Source organism: Melozone crissalis, unplaced genomic scaffold (assembly GCF_028551555.1).
Source record: "Melozone crissalis strain CALT ecotype California unplaced genomic scaffold, PUWL_Pcris_2 ptg000027l_1, whole genome shotgun sequence".
NCBI lineage: Eukaryota > Metazoa > Chordata > Aves > Passeriformes > Passerellidae > Melozone > Melozone crissalis.
Genome location: NW_026535805.1, coordinates 23466723 through 23487881, shown reverse-complemented (window position 1 = coordinate 23487881; position 21159 = coordinate 23466723). Strand labels below are relative to the sequence as shown.

At 38.2% G+C, this 21159-nt stretch overlaps 1 protein-coding gene across 1 annotated transcript in view; it reads left to right on the top strand.

The window, feature by feature from the left end:
• Window positions 1-345: 345 nt before the first annotated feature.
• The window catches only part of THBS2 (thrombospondin 2), a 30931-nt gene continuing 10117 nt past the window's right edge, over window positions 346-21159 (top strand). The window contains exons 1-15 of the mRNA XM_054279399.1: window positions 346-416; window positions 1361-1917; window positions 3389-3473; window positions 7857-8050; window positions 8839-8979; window positions 9201-9297; window positions 10022-10192; window positions 11008-11184; window positions 11928-12101; window positions 12541-12668; window positions 12778-12930; window positions 13984-14202; window positions 17257-17364; window positions 19120-19279; window positions 20752-20870. Of these exons, the coding sequence (XP_054135374.1) occupies window positions 347-416; window positions 1361-1917; window positions 3389-3473; window positions 7857-8050; window positions 8839-8979; window positions 9201-9297; window positions 10022-10192; window positions 11008-11184; window positions 11928-12101; window positions 12541-12668; window positions 12778-12930; window positions 13984-14202; window positions 17257-17364; window positions 19120-19279; window positions 20752-20870 (2553 nt within the window). The 5' untranslated portion in view covers window position 346. The remainder of the gene's footprint in view (window positions 417-1360; window positions 1918-3388; window positions 3474-7856; window positions 8051-8838; window positions 8980-9200; window positions 9298-10021; window positions 10193-11007; window positions 11185-11927; window positions 12102-12540; window positions 12669-12777; window positions 12931-13983; window positions 14203-17256; window positions 17365-19119; window positions 19280-20751; window positions 20871-21159) is intronic.

The following is a 21159-nucleotide window of genomic DNA, read 5'->3' as shown; positions in this document are numbered from 1 at the left end:
AAGGATGTGCTAGCAATAAGCTGTATCTCCTGTAGTGTTGTATGGTCTCTATGCCAGCTACTGAAATTTCATTAAGAAAATAATAGTGTATATTTTTTGTATGCCTTTCCTTTTTATTAAGGACATCGTCATAATTCCTCTTCCCTTCACCTGATGTCACATTTCACTTCTGCCATCAAGAATAGACCCAGAATAAGCATTACAAGAATCAATCAAAATTTAAAAAAATTATTTTATATATGTATAGTTGCTGTTTATGGCATTTCATGAGGAAAATGGCACTGTTTATAACTGATAAATATAATTTCCCTAATACTTACTACTTTTTGGTTTATTCATAGAAGTTATGCTGAAGAGGAGAGGATTGCTGTGGTTTGTTGTCTTGATAACCCTGTGGGTTTCCTCAAATGCTCAGGGTAAGTTCAGACACTTCTTAACTGGATACAGACTAACTCCCAAAGTTAAAAGTTGTAAAGAGTTGGCTTACCTGAACTACACTGGGCAAAGTAATCATAAAGGTTTTTTAGAAGTTCCTGGGATATTTTTGGTAGAAAAAATACCTTGCCAGTGCTAAATGAAGATTTCTCAATATATCTCAAAATTGCTTTCTCTAGAAATTATTTATGAAAATGTATATAATCCCAGAAATAATTAATGTTATACTTTTCTGTGTGATGGAAATGTATGGTGAAAGTAACATAAACAGAATCACCGATAATTTAAAAAGATAAAAGTAAAGAAATAGACATCTACAGACCAAATATAAGTAGATTACAAATTGGCACAGTGCCAGACCCTCATTTACATCTGATTTCTTGGTCACAGTCTTTAAAAGTAAATTAAAAGTAAATCTCTTTTTTTTTTTTTTTTTTTTAGTCATCATGTAGGCACATGGACTCTCATCATTTGGTTTTCCATTATCTGGTAATCAAAATGTAGAAATTGCCTCAAGTTCCTTATCCAATCATATATAAAAGAATATTTAATGAATGAATTGCTGCATGCATCCATGTCTAGGCATATACATGGCCTACAGAATAGATTTATGTGTAAAAGTATGTACCATATGGTACTATAAAATATGAAGCCATAATGTACAAAGCTACCGCAGCAAATGTATAATGAAAAGTGTTTGTGCACATGGAGAGAATTCTCATGTAAATGAAAATGTCGGGTAGAAAATATGATTCACTTGCCTTCTTGTAGGAGCAGTTCCATTTGTGGAGGCCAGAAAGTGCTGGGTTTACTCTGCTGGTCCTTCATGCCTGTCATACAATTGCAGTTACTAAGTGTACTGAACAGTGCTGTTTCTTGTAAAACTTTTTGTAGACACATTTTCACACGCTGTTAACTTTTTCAGATGGTGACAAGGAAGAGGAGACTACCTTTGATTTACTTCAAGTCAGTAACATAAACCGAAAGACAATTGGAGCAAAGGTGTTCCGGGGCCCAGACCCCACTGTGCCAGCGTACCGGTTCATTCGGTTTGACCATATACCTCCATGTAAGCCCGAGAAACTACAAAAGATCCTAAAACTAATACAGCAGAATGAGGGCTTTATCCTCTCAGCCACCCTGAGGCAGGACAGGCAATCTAGAGGCACTATCCTTGCTTTAGAGGGTCCCGGCATCAGTGAGAGGCAGTTTGAGATCATTTCCAATGGCCGGGCCAACACCCTGGACCTTATCTATTGGGTGGATGGCTTCCAGAACGTGATTTCCCTGGAAGACGTGGACCTTGCTGACTCCCAGTGGAAGAACCTCACCGTGCAGATAACGGGGGAGAACTACAACCTCTATGTTGGCTGTGACCTTATTGACAGTTTCATCCTGGAGGAGCCTTTCTATGAGCAGCTGAAAGCCGAGAGCAGCAGGCTGTACGTGGTGAAAGGGTCCACTCGGGAGAATCATTTCAGGGTAGGTGACCTGCAGAAGCTTGGGTCTCTGCTGTGGTTAAGAAGGTAACTGCAGGTAGTTTGGGAAGATGCAGTGGGTGCAGTTTTGTTGTCCCAGTGCCTCTTGGATTTGATGGGGTCACTGGTGTTCCCAAGCAGACTTTCTTCAGAGTGTGCTTTTATTAATTGCTGGATCTGTGTTGTGTGATTTTGGGGTTCCTGAAAGCAAGGACAAAGCCAAGTCTAAATCCAGAAAAAGCGTGCAAACCAATATTTGGGTTTCCTGTGCAACCATCCCTTCTCTCTTCCAGATGTAAGACTTCTAGAGATGTTGAGTTTTTGCCGTGATTTGTAGAATTTTTTGCAAATTTCTTGAAGAACTCTTTTTACATTGAATTAATCTATTCAAGTAATGAGAACATGTCAATATTTTTATTTTTCTATTTGGAAGAAGAAGAAAAAAAAGAATTTTTTTAATGAAGCTGAAGCATGTGGTGTTGGTCCATCCTGTAACAGAGCATTCCGTTTTACCATTTTGACTGTTTCTTTTCAGTTTAAAGAGGAAAAATTTGAGAAAAGAAATACAACAAAAAGTTTTGATCAGTTTATTTTTCTTTTTGTAGAAAACATTTGAGATGAAGTAATTGCAAGCTTTTTGGTTTTCCTATCAAATGAAAGCAACCTTCTGCCTCATAATCTGATGATGTGATCTGGCCCAACTGCTTTAAGGATAGTTTTTTTTCAGTAACAGCTGAAGTCAGACTTGAACTCACGGCTCCAAAAATTTCAAAAAGCTCTTTCTTTCTCATCATGCTGTGCCATCTAGTTTTCAGCCAGAGCCTGACATGCTGGAGTTTGGCTCCATGGGATGACCAGTTTTGGCAAGGACTTCAGAAGTTCTTGCCCAAAGCCTCTCCATTCCTGCCTCCATGACTATGTTGCTCCACCAGTGGTGCTCATACAACTGGTTCTGAAGCTGTACTGCTAAGTGGCTCACTGAAACAACCTGGCTTTTAATTTTTTTTTTTTTTTCTTTGAGGGTTTTTCCCAAGTGAAATAGATACCAGTCTGGTTTTAGAGTGTTGTCTCAGAGCAGGGTCAGCGCAGCTGAGCAGGCAGTGAACTGTGGTGCATGGAAATGACTGGCTAAGGATGGAAGTTTGATGGTGCAGAAAAGTTGGCTTTGACCCTATGACAAATCTAAAATTCACTATGAAAATGGAGATTTGAGCTTGTAGCAGATTAATATCTTTTATTATTGCATGTTTCAGAACATACCTATATTTGTGGCTTATAATACTGAAATTGTATATAACACAGCTATAACCACTTTTTTTTTTCCTGTATGTCAGGTTTAATGCTTGTAGATTGTTTTTTATGTATTTGCTTTTGTCTGAATCCAGTCAGTGGCATCAAATTGAGACAGATCAATTATTAGTTACTCAAAAGTTGATCTTACTGCTTTTAATTGCTTTTTAAAATTATTATTACAGGGTCTTTTGCAAAATATTCGGTTAATCTTTGATACTTCGATAGAGGATGTTCTGCGTAAGAAAGGATGCCAGAGAAGCCAGTCAAGTAAGGCTCTTGTTATCTTGTTAATACTGTTTAGTTGAATCTGAAAATCAGAAATGTCAGTTGTGAAATATTATCCTAAAACCAGGCAACAGATCCCTTTGAAATGAAAAGGAGAACAAGTTGCTTTTTGGTAGTAATGGGAACTTATATGTTTATATGATGTCATTTCTACTCTCTAGCCTATTATTTTAGTTCAGTTAGTTAGGTTTATAACTCTGAACCTCTGTTTTAAAGCTGGGGAAAAAAGTGTTGAGCGATAAATTAGTAGAAATGAAAGGGGAAAAAGCATATGTAGGAAAATACATATTTTCTTATATGAGTTTTCTGCAATTCATTGTGCACCAGACAGGTGGTGTTGCTTCTGAATTCTCCTGCTGACTGTCAATGAGCCCACAAACTTGTCTGCCATTCTTAAAGACACTGAATTCCTTGGCAATACCTTCAGCTGAAAGAGGCTTTGGGTTTGACTCCCAAAGTATTGTTAATCAAAACAGTCTCAGGAAAATAAGAAATCAAAGGAAGAGAGATGGAAGGCTTGTATCTTACAGGCTGAGATGTGTTCTTGTTAGTCCAGTTCATGCTTACCCTGCCAGGAGGGGAGCACTCTGTGTGTGGGTGTGTAGTGGATTCCCCATAAAAGAATTAGGATTATTTGTCAAATATGTGCTAAGGTTTTGTACTCGAGTTTATTGGAGGTGCTGACTGTTTTACTTCCCAGTGCTTGTAGCTGACAAGAACTCAGTCAAGAATCAGAGCCAGCTCAATCTGTCAGAGGAATGTTGTGGGTGAACAAGACAGGACTTCAGGGTTTTGTTTGAAGCTCCTGCCACCTGAAAAGCCATTATTTCTGTTACTTTGCTCAAATATGTGGTATATAGAAAACCAGTTAAGCAGTTTGAACTCAATTTTTTCCTTGTTTATGCAAAACCCAGAAATTAAATATAGCAGATCTTGACTTCTTCAAAGGAGTACTAAATGTTTTGAAATATCACCAAGTAGAAATGGAATGTTACTATACCTCTACGATGAAGAGGAAACCAATGGGATCCTAAAGGATTAGCTGAATACTTCATGCTAATGCATACCTTAGGAGGAATTCTTGCACAGCTGTAAGCTGCCGATAACCAACAGATAATATTTTCTTAACGTATTGCTATCACATCTGTCAATTGCCAAATTTTCAGTGCTATTAATTACACAGATTTGGAGTTTTTGTTTTATCCTTACTGGGAATTATTTAGCAAACAATTCAGTTCACAATATTCTCCTTTTACTTTGCAACACCAAGAGAATAATAGAATATTGAAATTTCTTGTGCAGTAACAGAAAAGAACTAATAGCACAGTGAGGCCATCAAAATTACTTGAGAGTGCATTTTTATGTGCATGTCAGAGTCTGACATTGCCTATCCAGATTAATTACACACTCACAGAAATGGGTCAGGTTGAAAAGGACTGCAGGGCACCATCAGTGTCATCTCCCTGCTCAAGGAGGGTCATCCAAGAGCATGTGGCACAGGGTTGATGCTTCTTGAATATCTCCAGTGAGGGAGACTCCACAATCTCTCTGGGCAGCTGTTCCAGTGCTTGGTCTCCCACACAATAAAGAAGTTCTTCCTCGTATCCTGGTGGAACTTCCTGTGCATCAGGATCTACCCATTGCCTCTTGTCCTATTGCTTGGCACCACTGAACAGAACCTGGCTCCATCCCCTTTAGATATTTATACACTTTGATGAGATCCCCTTTCAGTTGTCTCTCCTTGAGTCTGAACAGGTCCAGTTCCCTCAGCCTTCCCTCATAATGGGGAGGCTCCAATCCCATAATTAACTTTGTCATCTGTGGTTGGACCCAGTCCAGGAGCTCCATATCTTGTACTGAGCCTAGAATTGGACACAGCACTTCAGATATAGCTGAGGATGACGAGAGGGGCAGAATGGTTCTTCTCTGCCCCTCTCTCCAGGCTGTTGAGGTCCTTCTGAAGGTCAGCACAGCCCTCTGGGGTATTGGTCACTCCCAGATTTGTCATCTGTGAACTTGCTGAGGAGTCTGTCCCTTCATCCAAGTCATTGATGGATAAGTTAAACAGGACTGGACCCAGTATTGAAACTTGGGGAATGCCGCTAATGACAATTTCCACAGTTGAAAAGCCGTGAATGATGTTACTGACCACAAGATATTTTCCCATTTTGATGGCAGACTCATTGAGCTGAAGTACAGGCATTAAGATGACATATTTGTGTTAGTGTCCCATGACAGCAAGGCTGATGTTACCAATGAAGTTCCCTCAGCCCTAGAACACAAAAGGAGACAGTACTGTTTTCCCAATGTATCTTTAAGCCTAATATGGGGATGTGACATATGGTGAAATGGTGGCTTGGGATTGCTGTTTGGTTGAGAGTAGGAAAGTATGTCTGTAGTGTGATGACTGCTGATCCTTTAGGCAGGTTTTATACACTGCACTGGATAGGAAAGATGACAAAAACACACCTAAATAGGAACATCAATAAAATCCCTTCTTGAGTTATATCAATAGAATGATATTTGCATATGTGAGAGGATGCACATTTTACTTTTCTGGTTTCTCATTTTAATCATCTGGTCCTTAGGAAATTAGCAGGAAGCCAGCAGCAGAGAACTGATTTCCCAGTGATCCCCAGGCATCTTCTTTCAGTCACTGCCAAGTACCAGTAGGAAGTGAGGATTTAGTTCTTCTAACATAGTTTTGGTTTATGTTTCCTGCTGAGATTGCAACTTTATTAATGTCCTCAGAATGTTCCGGTCAAGGCATACTCCATGTTGGCTTGAAAAATATGAAATTAATGATCTGAGAAGTGCTGTGGGGGGGATCTGAAAAATCTAGTGTTTCACTGTGGTAGGAAAATTGCATTCTTTCCAGGGAATCAAAAAGCAGCTGAAATAAGCTGTTATGACACAGGGTTCTGATCTGCTATGTGGTTTTCTCCCATACTGTAAGTGAAGCTGGACAATTGCTTCAACTTTGGAAAACTGAGAACAATTTTTTGTAGGCCTTGGCTAGTGGCAGATGTTTCATAGCTAATTTAAAAGCACATCAAGCCAATAATTCTAAGTTTGGTTGAGAAGTAATCACTTAATGTCATATTGTGTGTTGATGCTTTGTTCTTTTATTTTTAGCCTTCCAAATGAATGAAGAATACTTTGCTCCTGTTTTCATTTCCTTTTATATTTATATATAGCACTTTACATTGTATGGTAAAGCATCAAATCAAGCCCTTAACATTTCTGAAAATTTGGCACCTTTGGTGGTTTGTCAACACTGAATGGTATTGAGGTTTTGACACATATGTTTTATGGCACATGTTCCTGTGCTGATTTTTTCTTTTTAAATTGCTATATCCTTTGCTTGTCTTCCCTCTTCGGTAACCTTGAGCTATTCCAATGCCACTAAATGTGGTAAAGAAGTCTTTATTAAGAGTTGGAGAAGTATGAATTGCTGTATAGCTGATACCACCTTTGAGTTTCTCATGGAGTCCTTAGAGGAAGTGTCCATGGAGTCCATAAGTTATTTACCTGATGGAGATTCAAATGCTTAACAGAACACAGACTGTTTTATTTAGTTAGCTAAGTGCTTTGTGCTTTTTTTATTAATTGAAACCATGCATTCTGTTATGTTATTTTTCAGGAATTTACTGTAGACAGGGAAGTCTTTCAAAATTATATTAGAATATGTCCAGTTCTCCCTGCCTAATGCATGCAAAATTCTGTTTTAATTACAATCTGCCTTTTGGAGGAGTGTTTGGAGTGACAAATTGAATAATCTGTCTGATCTTAGCTTGACCTCCATTTCAGTTCAGAATGAAACTGTTTTTATAACAGCTCCTCTGAGCTTAGCACTGAGCAGTGCAATATAGAGCAGCCCAGTCTGGTATACATTGCATAATGGTCCAAATTTGATCCAACCATGGAATTTATGGAAGAACAAGGACAATGACTTTCTGCAAGGAAACTCTCCTGCCTTTTCCTCTGCCTTAAGGAAATGTGATAGGTCATGAAAAAATCTGAAACTTTTTATGTCTCAGTGGATAAAATGGGTTTGCTTTTTTGATACTTCATCCTTTTGTTAGCCTTCTTCATAAATGAATGTGTTGCAGTGCCAACAATTTTAAAGTGAAGGCCATGTGAGACACAACTTGGCTCTTAATTTTGAAAAGGGAAAGCCTATAATTGGAACCAGCTGACATCTAACCCCTCTTTTATTCATGGGTATAATAAGCATGAAGCTGTGCCAAAATAGATGTGTTTAAACCCTACCTATGGGTGCCAGTCTGTGATTTCAGCAGGAATCTGTAATCTGTGGAAGAGCATTGTATATGCTGCTCTTCTCTTTCATTCTCTTGCTACCAGCTGAAGTGAACACCATCAACGAGAGCACTGAAATCCTTCACTTGAGCCCTGCTGTGACAACGGAGTACGTGGGTGAGAAACCAGGCAAGGCCGAGTTCTGCGACCGCTCCTGTGAGGAGCTGGGGTCGATGTTCACTGAGCTCACCGGCCTGCGCATCGTGGTGAACAACTTGGCTGACAACCTCCAGAAAGTGGTAGGTACCTGCGAGTCTGGAGGGCTGATGGAGGTCTGCTGTGCAGTGCTCTTTCCTTCCTTATTTTATGCCGGGGTATTTAATAGAGATTTCTGTATTGCATATGAACACCTGTTAGTATATCCAGGTAAAGTAAAGAGTCTCTTTTCATTGAGACTAGTTTGGTAGTTCTTGAGTATAACGCTTTGATCAAGGCTTGGTTTTCACACACTGGGTTTAAAAGAGCACACACACACACACACACACATGCCCTCATACACAGAGGAAATCCTTCTACAGGTTTGGAAATTGAAAGCTAGCAATCCCAACCTTGCCTGCACACTGTTCAAGCCATTTTACCATGTTTACGCCATTTATGAATACCTTAGTAAGTGGTTGCATGGGATGCTTAAACTGCAGGTAAATGTATGGGACTTTTATAGTTGTAGTATGACGGTGATGTTTTGCTGAAGTCTGCCCCTCTTCTTATTCTGAATCACCTAATTATTTCTGAAGAAATTTTCTTAGTATGTCATATGTGTCAGGACTGAAATCTTCTCACCTAAAGATGAGCTGTGTTAGAGTAAAGCAAAATGGCTAAGAGCAGATTTCCATAAGTGTTATGTGGCTGTGTTTGTACCATTCCTACAAGAATTGCTATGCAGGACTGCAGTACTCAAGACCATCTTACAGACATAAAACCAGATTTTTTGATGGAAGAATTTAGTCTGATCGTATCTTAGTTTTGTCTATTTAAAACAGTTTGCTTATGAAATACATAGTTTGATTTCATTAAATTCATCTTCTAGTCTGAAGAGAACCAAATTATGTGGGAACTGATTGGGCCTAACAAAACAACGAAGAACCAGCCAGTTTGCTGGCAGGATGGTCGTGTCTTTGCAGATAATGAAAGCTGGATTGTGGATAGCTGCACCAAGTGCATTTGCCAGGTAAGGTTTTGGAAATATTCTCTGCAGAAATGGAGTTCCTGCTCAACTGTCCGTGTCAGATCATATTTACTTACAGCTTGGCTGGACTTAATGATGTTTATAAAGTCTCCATGTCCATGATAGAATAAATCAAAACATTTCTGCATGAAACTTCCCCAGATGCCCACCTTAATTTACCTCTCTGTGAGCATAAATCAGTAAATTGATTTCTTTGCCTTTAGGATTCCAAAATTGTGTGCAATCAAATCACCTGTCCAGCAGTTTCCTGTGCTGATCCAGTTTTTGTTGAAGGTGAATGCTGTCCAGTCTGCTCTCATTGTGAGTATTTGGCTGAGGAGAAAGATAGATAGTATTTGGCATTATTTAAAATCACTACTAGTGTTTTTGAAAGTTCAAAGCAAGTTAGATGTCAAGGCAGGTAAGATCAAATATAGAACTTGTGTGTATACAAAGATCATACAAAATAACTTGGGTGCTTGAAGTTACCCTCAGAAGGATTTAGTCTGTCTTCATTGATTGTATTGGTTACTTAGAATTGAGGTGATAACCTGCTTAGCTACTTTGAGCATAAAATGTTAAACATATGCTCCTCCCCCGTCATGTTTCACATTTTTTTTTCCCATTCAGAGCATAGGGCATATGCTTACAATGTGCTCTTGATCATGTTCACCATTACGCAGCTTTCAAAGGTGGGGCCACATGTCACAGTGACCTATATTCTGAAGCCAAAGGCAGTTTGGACTCAGGTTTTGGCTTGGTCCTTTCTAGAGACAAGATGTTCTTCCTTCAAAGATCAGTGTTTTGTGCAAACACACTGCACACAAGTTCATGAAGATCCAGGATTCTTATTTCAACTAACCTCTCATTATATTACACCAGAATTCTGTGACATCAGTGGCAGCTTGGGAAAGCAAAATTAGGGAAGGAGAGATCTAAATGTTAAAGTACATGTTCTGCAGAAAAAGAGAAGAGAATATCCTCTAAATAGGATAATCGAGCAACTTTCAAAGCTAAGCACTTCTTTTTACCTTTTGCTCTGCAGCTGATGACAGTGAGGAGGGCTGGTCACCGTGGTCAGACTGGACAAAGTGCTCAGTTACCTGTGGCTCTGGGACACAAATGCGAGGAAGGTCATGTGATGTCACCAGGAGTGCTTGCACAGGTCCACACATCCAAACAAGGATGTGCAGCTTTAAGAAATGTGACCATCGCAGTAAGTAATAAATTTGTTCCATTTTGAAAGCTTCTTTGGACATCTCAAAGCAAAACCAAGTTTAGTCAGAACAGTATGTACTTGAGAAATCCTATATGCACAATTAAAGTAGCTGTCATTAGATTCTTTGCCAATTTTCCCCTCTCAAATATTCCTCCCTTTCCTGACAATTTAATAGGTATGTACATTCTGGGCTTAGCTATGTTAAAAAAAAAAAAAAAAGATGAGTGATCCTTTCTTTAACATTATGAACTAGAGTCTTTTGTTTGAACTCAGTTTGGAGATAACTCTTAGTTTGTAAAAATGATTTTCAAGGCTGTTTACATCTGCCATTCAATAATTGTTGGGCCATTCCATTAACTTAGCTGTGTCTAGGAATACAGTAATCATGGAAGATTTCTGAAAAATATCAAACTACTTTTATATTAATGCACTTACAAGGATGATATTCCGGAAGTGTAGTTAATGCTATTGCAAGTTACCTGTGATATCCAGGCTAATATAATACCTAAGGCAATATATAGCAGCTGAGACTGCTAGATGTTCAAATGTGCATTTTGAACAAGTGTTTGTTTCATTGGAAAAGTTTATTTTTAAGTAAAATATCTGCCATAATTGTTAGTCACACGTTGGTTACTGAAATTCCTAAGAAAGCTGTTCTTCAGTACCTGGGCTTTGTAAGTGAAATGGTGGGAAAGAGATGGGACATTGATCAGATGTGGTGAGAGGCTCATTAGAAGGCTAACCCCATAAGTGAGCTTGTATTACTGCTGCAGGTGGGCTGTTTGCTTGAGTTGTGCTCTTTTCTCTGGCAGTACGTCAGGATGGTGGCTGGAGTCACTGGTCTCCCTGGTCTTCCTGTTCAGTTACATGTGGAGTGGGAAACATCACCCGCATCCGCCTCTGCAATTCTCCTATTCCCCAGATGGGTGGGAAAAACTGTATGGGAAATGGGCGTGAAACAGAGAAGTGTGAGAAGGCTCCATGTCCAGGTGTGTCTGTGGTCTTGAATCAAAAGTAACACAATAATATTCCAGCTGAATTCCTTCTCCTTGTTCACATCTAAATGGCAGTGAATTTCCATGATGGAAAATACAATTTTATCTTATGAGTGAAATAACACATAAGGGTGTATTGAAAATGAAGGCAACAATGCAGTCAGAGGTTTTGTAAACCTTCCAAGTTATAATTTGGCTTTAAATACTAAGAGTTTGAGAAATTTCCTATTGACTGATATGTCTCTGTATATCAAAAATAAACACTTCCTTTCTATAAGGAAGCTGTCTCTGTACTTGTTAGGAGTAGACATTGAATCCCTCAATAGTCAGGTTTCTTTGATATTTGTGAATACATTTTTTACACATTCAACACAATTAATTGCTATTATAATTCTCTTATTCATCTACACTTTTAAACCTTTTTTAGAGACCTTTCATTCCATACACTTTCACTTTCCTTTCATGTAATTTTTCCTTCTTTTTTTCTCTTTGCATATCTAGCGGGCATGGCAGGCTGTTTTGAATTATTGGCCCAAAAATGCCTATGAAGCAGTTGGGTATTTTTCATTGGTTTGTTTCTGAAATATTGCTATCTCAGTGCAAACATCTGCCATAATTTTCCTACATACATAGTGAGGAACTGTCTCTAGTCAGGGATCTGATGAAGGATTGTTGTCACTGGCACCAGATGTCCCCACTTTAATGCCTGCGATTCTCTGCTCTTTCGCACATCTTAGTGAATGGCCAGTGGGGTCCTTGGTCTCCGTGGTCTGCCTGCACTGTCACCTGTGGAGGAGGAATTCGTGAGAGGTCTCGCCTCTGTAACAGTCCAGAGCCACAGTATGGAGGAAAGCCCTGTGTGGGAGACACCAAGCAACATGATATGTGCAATAAGAAGGATTGCCCAATTGGTTGGTACTCATTCTTTACTCAGTCTGACTAGCTATTATTGCTGTTCTCTCTTTAATGGTAAAGAGATTATTATGAAGTGACTCTACAGGAATCTGCTAAGTATACCTTTGTTTCAGTAGAGGACATTGAACTATTTTGAGTGCTGTTTAGTGGGCTTTTTTTATATATTCGCAATACTAACTTTCTTGAAGAAGTATGCCTTTCTTAAATAGGGATTGAATATGCTGTAATGCAGCAGATGTAGCAATCTGTAATTTTTTTCTTATTAAATCAATAGTAGTTAGTCTTAAATGCACTTAAAACCCCTAACTTGAGGGGTTTCATAAGAGTCCATTGCATCAAATGTGATTTAAGCTAATGATCAGAGAATACTGGTTTCTTAAATGAAGTTTTATATGCCTTTTATGCTCCTTACTTAATTTTGTGTATCTTTGCCAGATGGGTGCTTGTCAAATCCTTGCTTTCCTGGAGCAGAATGCAACAGTTACCCGGATGGATCTTGGTCATGTGGGGCATGCCCAGCAGGATACCTTGGCAATGGTACCTTCTGTGAGGATCTTGATGAGGTATTGGCTTTGTTGCCATTAACATCAGGAAATCACCATGAAAAATTAATTATTTGGGAATTACAGCCATCTAATTGGTTTCTCTTTTTTTTCTTTTTTTTACCTGCAGTGTATAGCTGTGTCAGATGTTTGCTTTAAAGTGAATCAGGTCCATCGCTGTGTGAACACAAATCCAGGCTTCCACTGCTTGCCGTGTCCTCCACGCTATAAAGGAAGTCAGCCCTATGGAGTAGGGCTTGAAGTTGCCAAGACAGAGAAGCAAGTAAGTGATATTGAAGGAAATTTGATGGCTTTGAATAATTCTCATCTGAAATATCTTTGAATGATGGCATAAGGTAAACTTGGGTACCAAACAAAAGTGGCTTGAAATAACTGACTGTTGTTTCAGAATATTCTTGTTTTGAGTAACAAAACACTGAATTTGGGATTGGCTTTTTTAAGAGTTTGGTTTTTTTTTTTGAAGGCATCTGCACAGTTGTACCAAATGAGCCTAAAATTCCAGGAGCAAACATTTCCCTGCTTTGCATTCCTTTCTATGAGGTTAACATACCTGTTCGGAGAATGGAAACTGAAGAATCAGGATTGTTTTTTTCATAAGTATGACGCTGTTAATTTCAGTGTTATCAGACACATGTCTGACGTTCCCACTCCCTAAATTCCTTTGGGCCAAAGCTTATCAGTGGTGAAGGACAGCAGGAGGTAGAAGTGAGGTTGAAGACTACAGTTTCCTAGAAAAGACAAAAAATGTTAAAAGTGGAAGTCATGGTTTGCCTTCTCTTTGTTACTGTTGAATCAATCTGTGGTTAGCTCAGCTTGTGAATTCTACATGTGAACCATCTGTGTAAGATTCTCAAATACTGTCAATGAAAAATATAGTGATAAGAGGTAAAAAAACTTACACAAGGTGAACACAAGAATTACTTAGGGTATCTTTGATTTAAGAAAATAAGATAGTCCTTTTATACTGTCAGGCAAAACACTGAAGAAAAGAGGTGAGTAAAATCTCCTTTCTGTTGCAGTTAATTTCTGGGGTTTAATGACATCTGGAAGAAGGCAGATACAGTTCTGAAATTGTTAACCACTTTAGTTGCCTTTTAAATAATGTCCAATTTTTCTCATGGTTTGTTTTAATTGTTTTCATTTTACATATTTGTTGGAGTTGTGAACTGAGAGAGCAGTATGATTTACTAACCACAATCAAAACAAAGTTCCTGTCTTCAGAGCTCTAAATAACTGGTCTGATTTTGACAAAGCTGAGGCACATACAGCTGGCTGTGATTATCAGGTTTCATTGAATGTGCTCCATCATTTATAGGTCTGTGAACCTGAGAATCCATGCAAGGACAAGACACACAGCTGCCACAAGTCTGCAGAGTGCATCTATCTGGGCCATTTCAGTGATCCAATGTACAAATGTGAATGTAGGACAGGTTATGCTGGTGATGGCCGCATCTGTGGTGAGGATTCAGATTTGGATGGCTGGCCTAATAACAACTTGGTCTGTGCTGCCAATGCAACGTACCACTGTGTGAAGGTAGGTGAAAAAGGTTGATAAAAATGCTATGTGTTAACAACATTTCCACTTTTTTCTAAACAGTTGTGAGTAACCCTTTTAATTCATGAATCTGGTGGTTGCTTTCAGTAAGCTTTGACTGTTACAGTATGCTCGTTTTCTAGGAGATTCTGTGAAATGTGTATTCACTTAATCTGCTAAGATACAGTAAGGGATTCTCAAAATTAAATCCAGAGTCCTCTGCCTTGGATTTCTTCCTACTCACAACACATGGACAATTGGGGTGCCTGTGAATGGAGTTAGCACACTGAGAAGGAGTTGCCTAAAGCATGGGTGTGAGGCACAGAGCTAGTGAGAACCAAACAGGGATCTCAGGGACCGGGCCCGTGTGAAATCCTACCTGCAGGGCTTGTAAAAAGACACTGACACCATGTAAGGGCTACAGTTCAAAATGCTGTCTTGGACTACCTTTCCTTTTAAAGAGTTAAGCAGACCCTACACTGTGACAACTGGATTCAGAGCCTGAGATCATTTCTAACAATAGGAGCCTAAGAGAGGAGTGAATGTGACTAATTAGAGGTGTTCTCCTTATTGCAAAGGCTCACAGGAGCAGGATGAGAGATTCAGCCTCTCTTGCCCTTCAGAGATGTGAAATCCCAACTCTCACCCTCTCAAGGGGAATCACCTGACCTGCCTGCCCCCATTGGCTCTACACATGGCAAATGTTACCTATTCAATCTTGCTGTGCTGCTGTAGTGTACAATGGAACATTACTACACCTCTGAGAAGAATCAGCATCAGGGAGCCTAAAAATGGTGGCATGTAGGTTTAGTAGGTTGTGTCCACCAGATATGCTCCCTGGGACCTGCTTCTGTGCTCATCTGAAGCACACCAAGTCCTTCTTGGTTTCATGGTCTGAGGTTCCTTCCAGTGGGAATTGCTCAAAAATGGTGAGCAGCCTCCTTGTAGCTCTTGTCCTGATGCTGTAGGAAACCAGGCTGGAAGTTCCACCAGTTTAACAATGGCTCAAATAGCTGAGGGGTGAAGGCACCACCTGACAGGCAATTCCCTGGATCCTAGTTCCAAGTGGTGGCCTTGCTGATGGCTGCATGATCCCTGGTGGCCTTGCTGATGGCTGAATGACAGACACAATACAGAGGAGCATACACTGTTTGCAGCAGCAAATTAAGCACCTGGGATGGAGGAGTTTTGTCAGAGAAGAAGGCATGTGCAGGTATTCAGTTTTAAACACCTACCTATGGGGCCACTGATAACACTGGATTACCTGCATATGACCACTAGGCAGAAGCTCAAGTGTTTTGCTAATTAGTCATGGCTGTAAGGGTAAGATTTTCTCTGAGAAAATTTTCACAGACCTGAAACATTTTTCCTTCTCCTTCTCTGTGTTAAAGTGATCTGCCTATAAATCTTCTTGAGGTTCTAGCAACTTCTGAAAAAAAAAAAATGAAAGAAATGCAAAAATGACTGAACTCTAGACTACTATAGTGGTTAAAACAAATACAGACCAAGAGACTAGGAAAGTTTGAAATCAGGCTGTTTGAGAGAATAAGTCACTTGTGTGAATCTGGGCTCTATCAGCCAAAGAGTTTCAGATATGGATGGGAATTTGGGCCTCAAATGTTGGTCTTCCTCACTTCAGTTGATGTCTGTTCATTGTAGATTCAGCCGACTTAGCTGTTGCACTTCATATATATTTCTTTCAGTTCCTGTCATCAGAATTTGCACATGTTCACTCTTGATGTAACACAAAGCATTAGTTTTGGTTAAACACAACATGCTGAACCCATTCAGAAAAAACCCTGTTTCCAAAGGTTGTTTAATGCTTTGTGTAATATGTGTTGATCTAATAGACACAAGTACTTCATTAAGAGGACCTCTCCACCTGCCAAAAAAATCCCTTAATAATACCACAAATTTTCAGGCCCTTGTCTTCTTTACAAAATATCCTAGCTGAGTAATTTGATTTTAAAAAACTTCTTTCCTTGAGCTGATAATGATTGAAAATTAACTTACTTTTGTGACTCTTTTCTTTTATTTTTAAAAAATATTTTGTATTACTGGTAGCCAGTGTTGAGGTGGATAGTCAAGACTCTTCACAGGTATTTGATAAAAATTTTGGGGATTTGATATTTATCACAATATTTCCAGTACTCTTTTTCTTAAATTTTCTGCACTATTAGAACCACTGAGATTGAAAACACCTTACTATGATATTAATTTTCTAGAGTATGTGTACTCTTTTGACAGATTCAGTTTTGGGTGAGGTAGATGTGGAATGTGAGTAAAGATGAGAATAGCAGAGTGTATTTTCATAGTTGTATTTATTCATAGCAAGTGGTAGAGTTGAAGTCCATTTTAGCTGATTTTAGTATTTAAAAAAATGCATATTAAAAGTTTGGCATGCTATTTTACTTATTTTTCAGTGTAACTTAAGAATTGTTTATATAAAATAATCATTCTTTACAAAGCTGTGTTACAAAATAAAGAGATCTGTTTGACTTTTATTTTTAAAGCCATGGGAGTGCAAAGGTACTGTTTTGCAGAACAGTATAAAGACGCTTTTTTCAAAATCCTTTCTTAGAGTGTTCCCCTTCACTGATGTGTAGTACTTTCCATTGCTGTATAGTAACTTTCCATATGAACAGCTGTTTCTGAAGACCTTCTCTTGGCTTGGTTTTTTATTTTTCTGGCAACAAAACCTGGTGATTTTTTCTGTAATCTTCAAACATATCTCACAAATTGTCTACAAAAAGTTATTGTAAGAGTGCATGTCTGTGCGTGTGGTGTGTTTGTTCTTTGCTAGTTCCCTCTAAAGTTTACTAGAAATGTCACACTGATAGCAGCTGGGAAATAAAATGATTTGCAGCTGCATTTCACTTACTTTACAACATGAAAGCAGCAAATGAATTGGCAATAAAAAGCCAGGCACTTTCAAAAGTACTTTGCTGATTGCTCTGGTTTTATAGTCTCTGGTGTACCATATCTACTCTTCTGCCCAGGCAAGTTATCCTGTCATAATGTAAGCATAATGTATTGATTATTTCTTTTGGCCAGGATAACTGCCCTCTTCTGCCTAACTCTGGCCAAGAAGACTTTGATAAAGATGGCAAAGGAGATGCCTGTGATGAGGATGATGACAATGATGGTGTCGAAGATGACAAAGTAAGCTATCTGTCTGCAGTGTGTTTGACCTAGAAAAGCATTACAATAGATGTGAACTTTATTGTTCAGAGCTTCAACTGAGTTATTCTGCACTTCCTTCCCTGAATGATGGGTAGTGCAGAGTGAAGCTGTGTTCAGTCAAAAGAGAGTAGTACTGTGCAGAGCAAAGCAGCCTGGGAAACCCCAGGAACTATGTTCTCTGTATCAGTTTTGAGTTCATTTATGTATGTGAAAACAGTTTAATGGAAAGTAGTTTTGGATTTTTTGTATTGTAATGGGAGAATAACAAGTCTACTGTATTTGAAAAGCTGGTAAATATTATATATATGATGTTATTTTTATTCATTGTAACTTTTTTCTGAAACAACGATAAACACACACACCCAGTGTCAAAGGAAAATGATGGGAGGAAAATACCTAGCCTGGTTTATACTTTCCTTCAGATCCACCCAGAAGACAAATTCATTTACCTGCAGAGTCTAAAAGATAGCCACTTAGTCTAAAACTGTTGCCCTGTACAATCAACAAAAAGATAGAGGCACTTTGAGAGTTTGCTTCACCCTGGCTTTTCAGAACATGTTTAGGATGAGTGAATTGTTATTAGAATTTTACTGTTCCTCTTTGTTTCCTTCAGAGGCAACCTAGATGCGCTAGAGCTTCAGATGGTTAAAGTTGGGTAAGAGCTGTGCTCATTTGGTCTCTATTTGGAAAACTTAAAAAAAACCACCAAACCCAACAAAAAATAATTTGATAAAGAAATCATATTTAGTATGAGTAGTTTTTGAAGCTAGAAATAGTTTTATGAACAGCATAAGATTTTGACTTGCCTCCATATGTTGCCGTTGGTTATATGAAATGTATTTCTGGGGAATTTACAGTATTGTGCTAAAAAATTATTTCCTATTAAATGTGGGGTTTTTTTTATTTAGCAGAGAAAAAAGAAGTTTAAAGATTTTTTTCCTTATGACCTCCCTTCAGATTCCATGCCACTGATGTAGCCCTCACTTTTACTGTTTTGATTTTCTTTCTTTCTTCTTTGCATTTCACACTAAGTACTTTCTTGTGCATGTGAAAAAGTCCATGAGCAATTTGGGAATGTGTGAAATACAAGAATTATTCTTCTGGCGGACTTTTCAATTAAAATGATAGGAAATTTTCAAAATTCCATATAAAGGTCTCAGGTAAAAAGATTTTTGGCAAATGAGTGTATTTCATTTTAACATTTTTAAAAAACTTTTTACATTTTATTATTTTGTTCAATAGAACACAATCAATAAAAATTCACTACTTGTTTAAATTAAAAAATCAACATATGTGATATAAACTTGAAAATATCCACAGTAGTTTGTTCCAAAAAAGTCTGAGTAATAATTCTAGTTGTTTCTTTTTTGTTTTTCGAAAGTTATAAAATGCAGCAGAAGTTGACCTGATTTTGCAACATGTTCTGATTTTTTAAGTACATGTACCAGTGATACAGCTTTATTTAAGTGTCTGAGTACAGATCCAGTTCAAATGCCTGTTACTCTCCCTGTGAGATAAGGAGCACAATTCACATGTCTTGTACAAAACAGACAGTTTTGTACAGGCTGGCCATCTTGTTACCACCAAGGCCTTCAGTACAGCTTGCCCATTGGAAAAATAGTGGATTAATATTTGGTTTTTGAATTCTGTCCAAGATGAACAGGAGTTACCACTTCATAGTATGCTCTCATGAGTTGTGATTTACGTTGTGAAACCTATTTTTTTTCTTACTAGGACAATTGCCCTCTTCTGTTCAACCCTCGCCAGTTTGATTATGACAAGGATGAAGTTGGTGACCGCTGTGACAATTGCCCTTATGTGCACAACCCTGCTCAGATTGACACAGACAACAATGGGGAGGGTGACTCATGTGCTGTGGACATTGATGGAGATGGTATGATTGCACTTTTGAGAACTAGGTGCTGTTCCACAAGTGCACTTTGCTTTATGGCCAATAAGATCAGCTACTTGCTTTTATATGTGGAATAATATTGGGTCTAGCAGCTCAAAAATGTGTTGGACAAGACAGAAATAGCTGAGGTTCATCTGCCCTGAGTAGTATGGTTGCCCATGCAGTCCCTAAATGACTACAATTAATATTACTAAAGAATAAATCACAGCACTTATTTATCAGTGTAATCTTAAAAAAAAAAAAATCTTTCCTTCATTTGTGTTCCAAAGTAATCAGGGTCTAATATGACACTTCTGTTGAGTTTTGCTTTTCCTTTTAGGGAGGGAAAAAAACATCAGAACATTCACACAGTTAAGACAATATCCATAGTAAAGTAATCTGCTTTTCTATGAATATATAAGTATACAAAATCCACAGTAATCCAAATACACATTTTTTTACTATGTCTTAAAATAATGTGCTTTTTTCCTCCACCAGTACATTCCTATATAACCCCATTTTGATCAGAATAAGAATGGGGGAAAACCACTTAAATATTGTTCAGAAATCATATCCCTGTGGCATTTCAAATGTGTGGGGAGACAGAAATACTAAAAGTTGAAGAAATCTAGCTTTGGGTTTTCTTCAATGTTTTAAACATTTGAATGCTTATCAGACTTTAGGTTCTGAACATTTTGAAGATATTCTATCCTTCTTCTGACCATCAGGGTCCTTCTGATCATCAGGTTCATACTAGTGCTTGTAGTAGTTCTGCATTTGAAGAAAAATCCAATCATATGTTATTGGCTGAAAGATTATCCAAATTTACGGGACCATGTAATACAGGGAAGAGTCCTTGTATCTTTCCCAGAAAGATATGCCGACATGTGTTTGTTTCTTTTCATCTTATAATTTTGAAGTAGATTGTTGGCTTTATAATGAAGCTTCCTGAGGAGGAACAGTTTCTTTTGAAAATTTGGCACACTATACAATTAATGATGCACATGTTCTGGTAAAATTAAGTTATTTACTGGTGAGGCAGCTGAATATTAATACAGTTGTTTCTATACAAAAGTTCAGAAGTTTGAACCTGATGTAGCTGTGCATTCTATGCCATTTCTTAGAGTAGGGGAATAAAATCCAAAACAAATTATTAAAAGAAAACTACCCCACCCCTTTCCCTGTTATTCAATTAAAAAAACCTAAATTCTTAAGACATAATCAGCCCTTATTTTTCCATCAGTAAATACATACAGAAAATTTTGTTGTAATAAGAAAATGGAATTGATACTATAATTTTTTTTCTAATATTAGTTTTAACTATTTGTATCTATGATGTTGTAGCAATCAGAAAGCCTATGAGCCCCTTAAGAGCCTTGCTTCTTCACTGGTGATTCCTACAGTCTATGGCTGTCTGCATTGTATCTTGTACTATTTTGATTTTTTCAATATTTTGGTGGGTTTTTTTCCCCTAGACATTTTTAATGAAAGAGATAATTGCCCTTACGTCTACAACACAGACCAGAGTGATACAGATGGTGATGGAGTTGGTGATCAGTGTGATAATTGTCCATTGATGCATAATCCAGACCAGGTAAATGAATTGTTTCCTTAATGGTAACATCAAAACAAGGGCAGAGAAAAGACCACAGCAATTGCTATCAGTCCCTGTACTAAGCAGCTAAAAAGTTGGGTCCATATTGCTCACAATATGAGATTTTTACATCTCATATTGTGAGATCCCTTTGTATCAGATGAAAGGGAAGTACAGTGATGACTGCTTTAATCCATCTGCAAGTAAAGCCCTGCCCTGCAAGTATCTGGGGACCAGATCTTACCCAGTGATAGAAAATTAAGTTGTCATACTAGCTTGAGATCGTGCT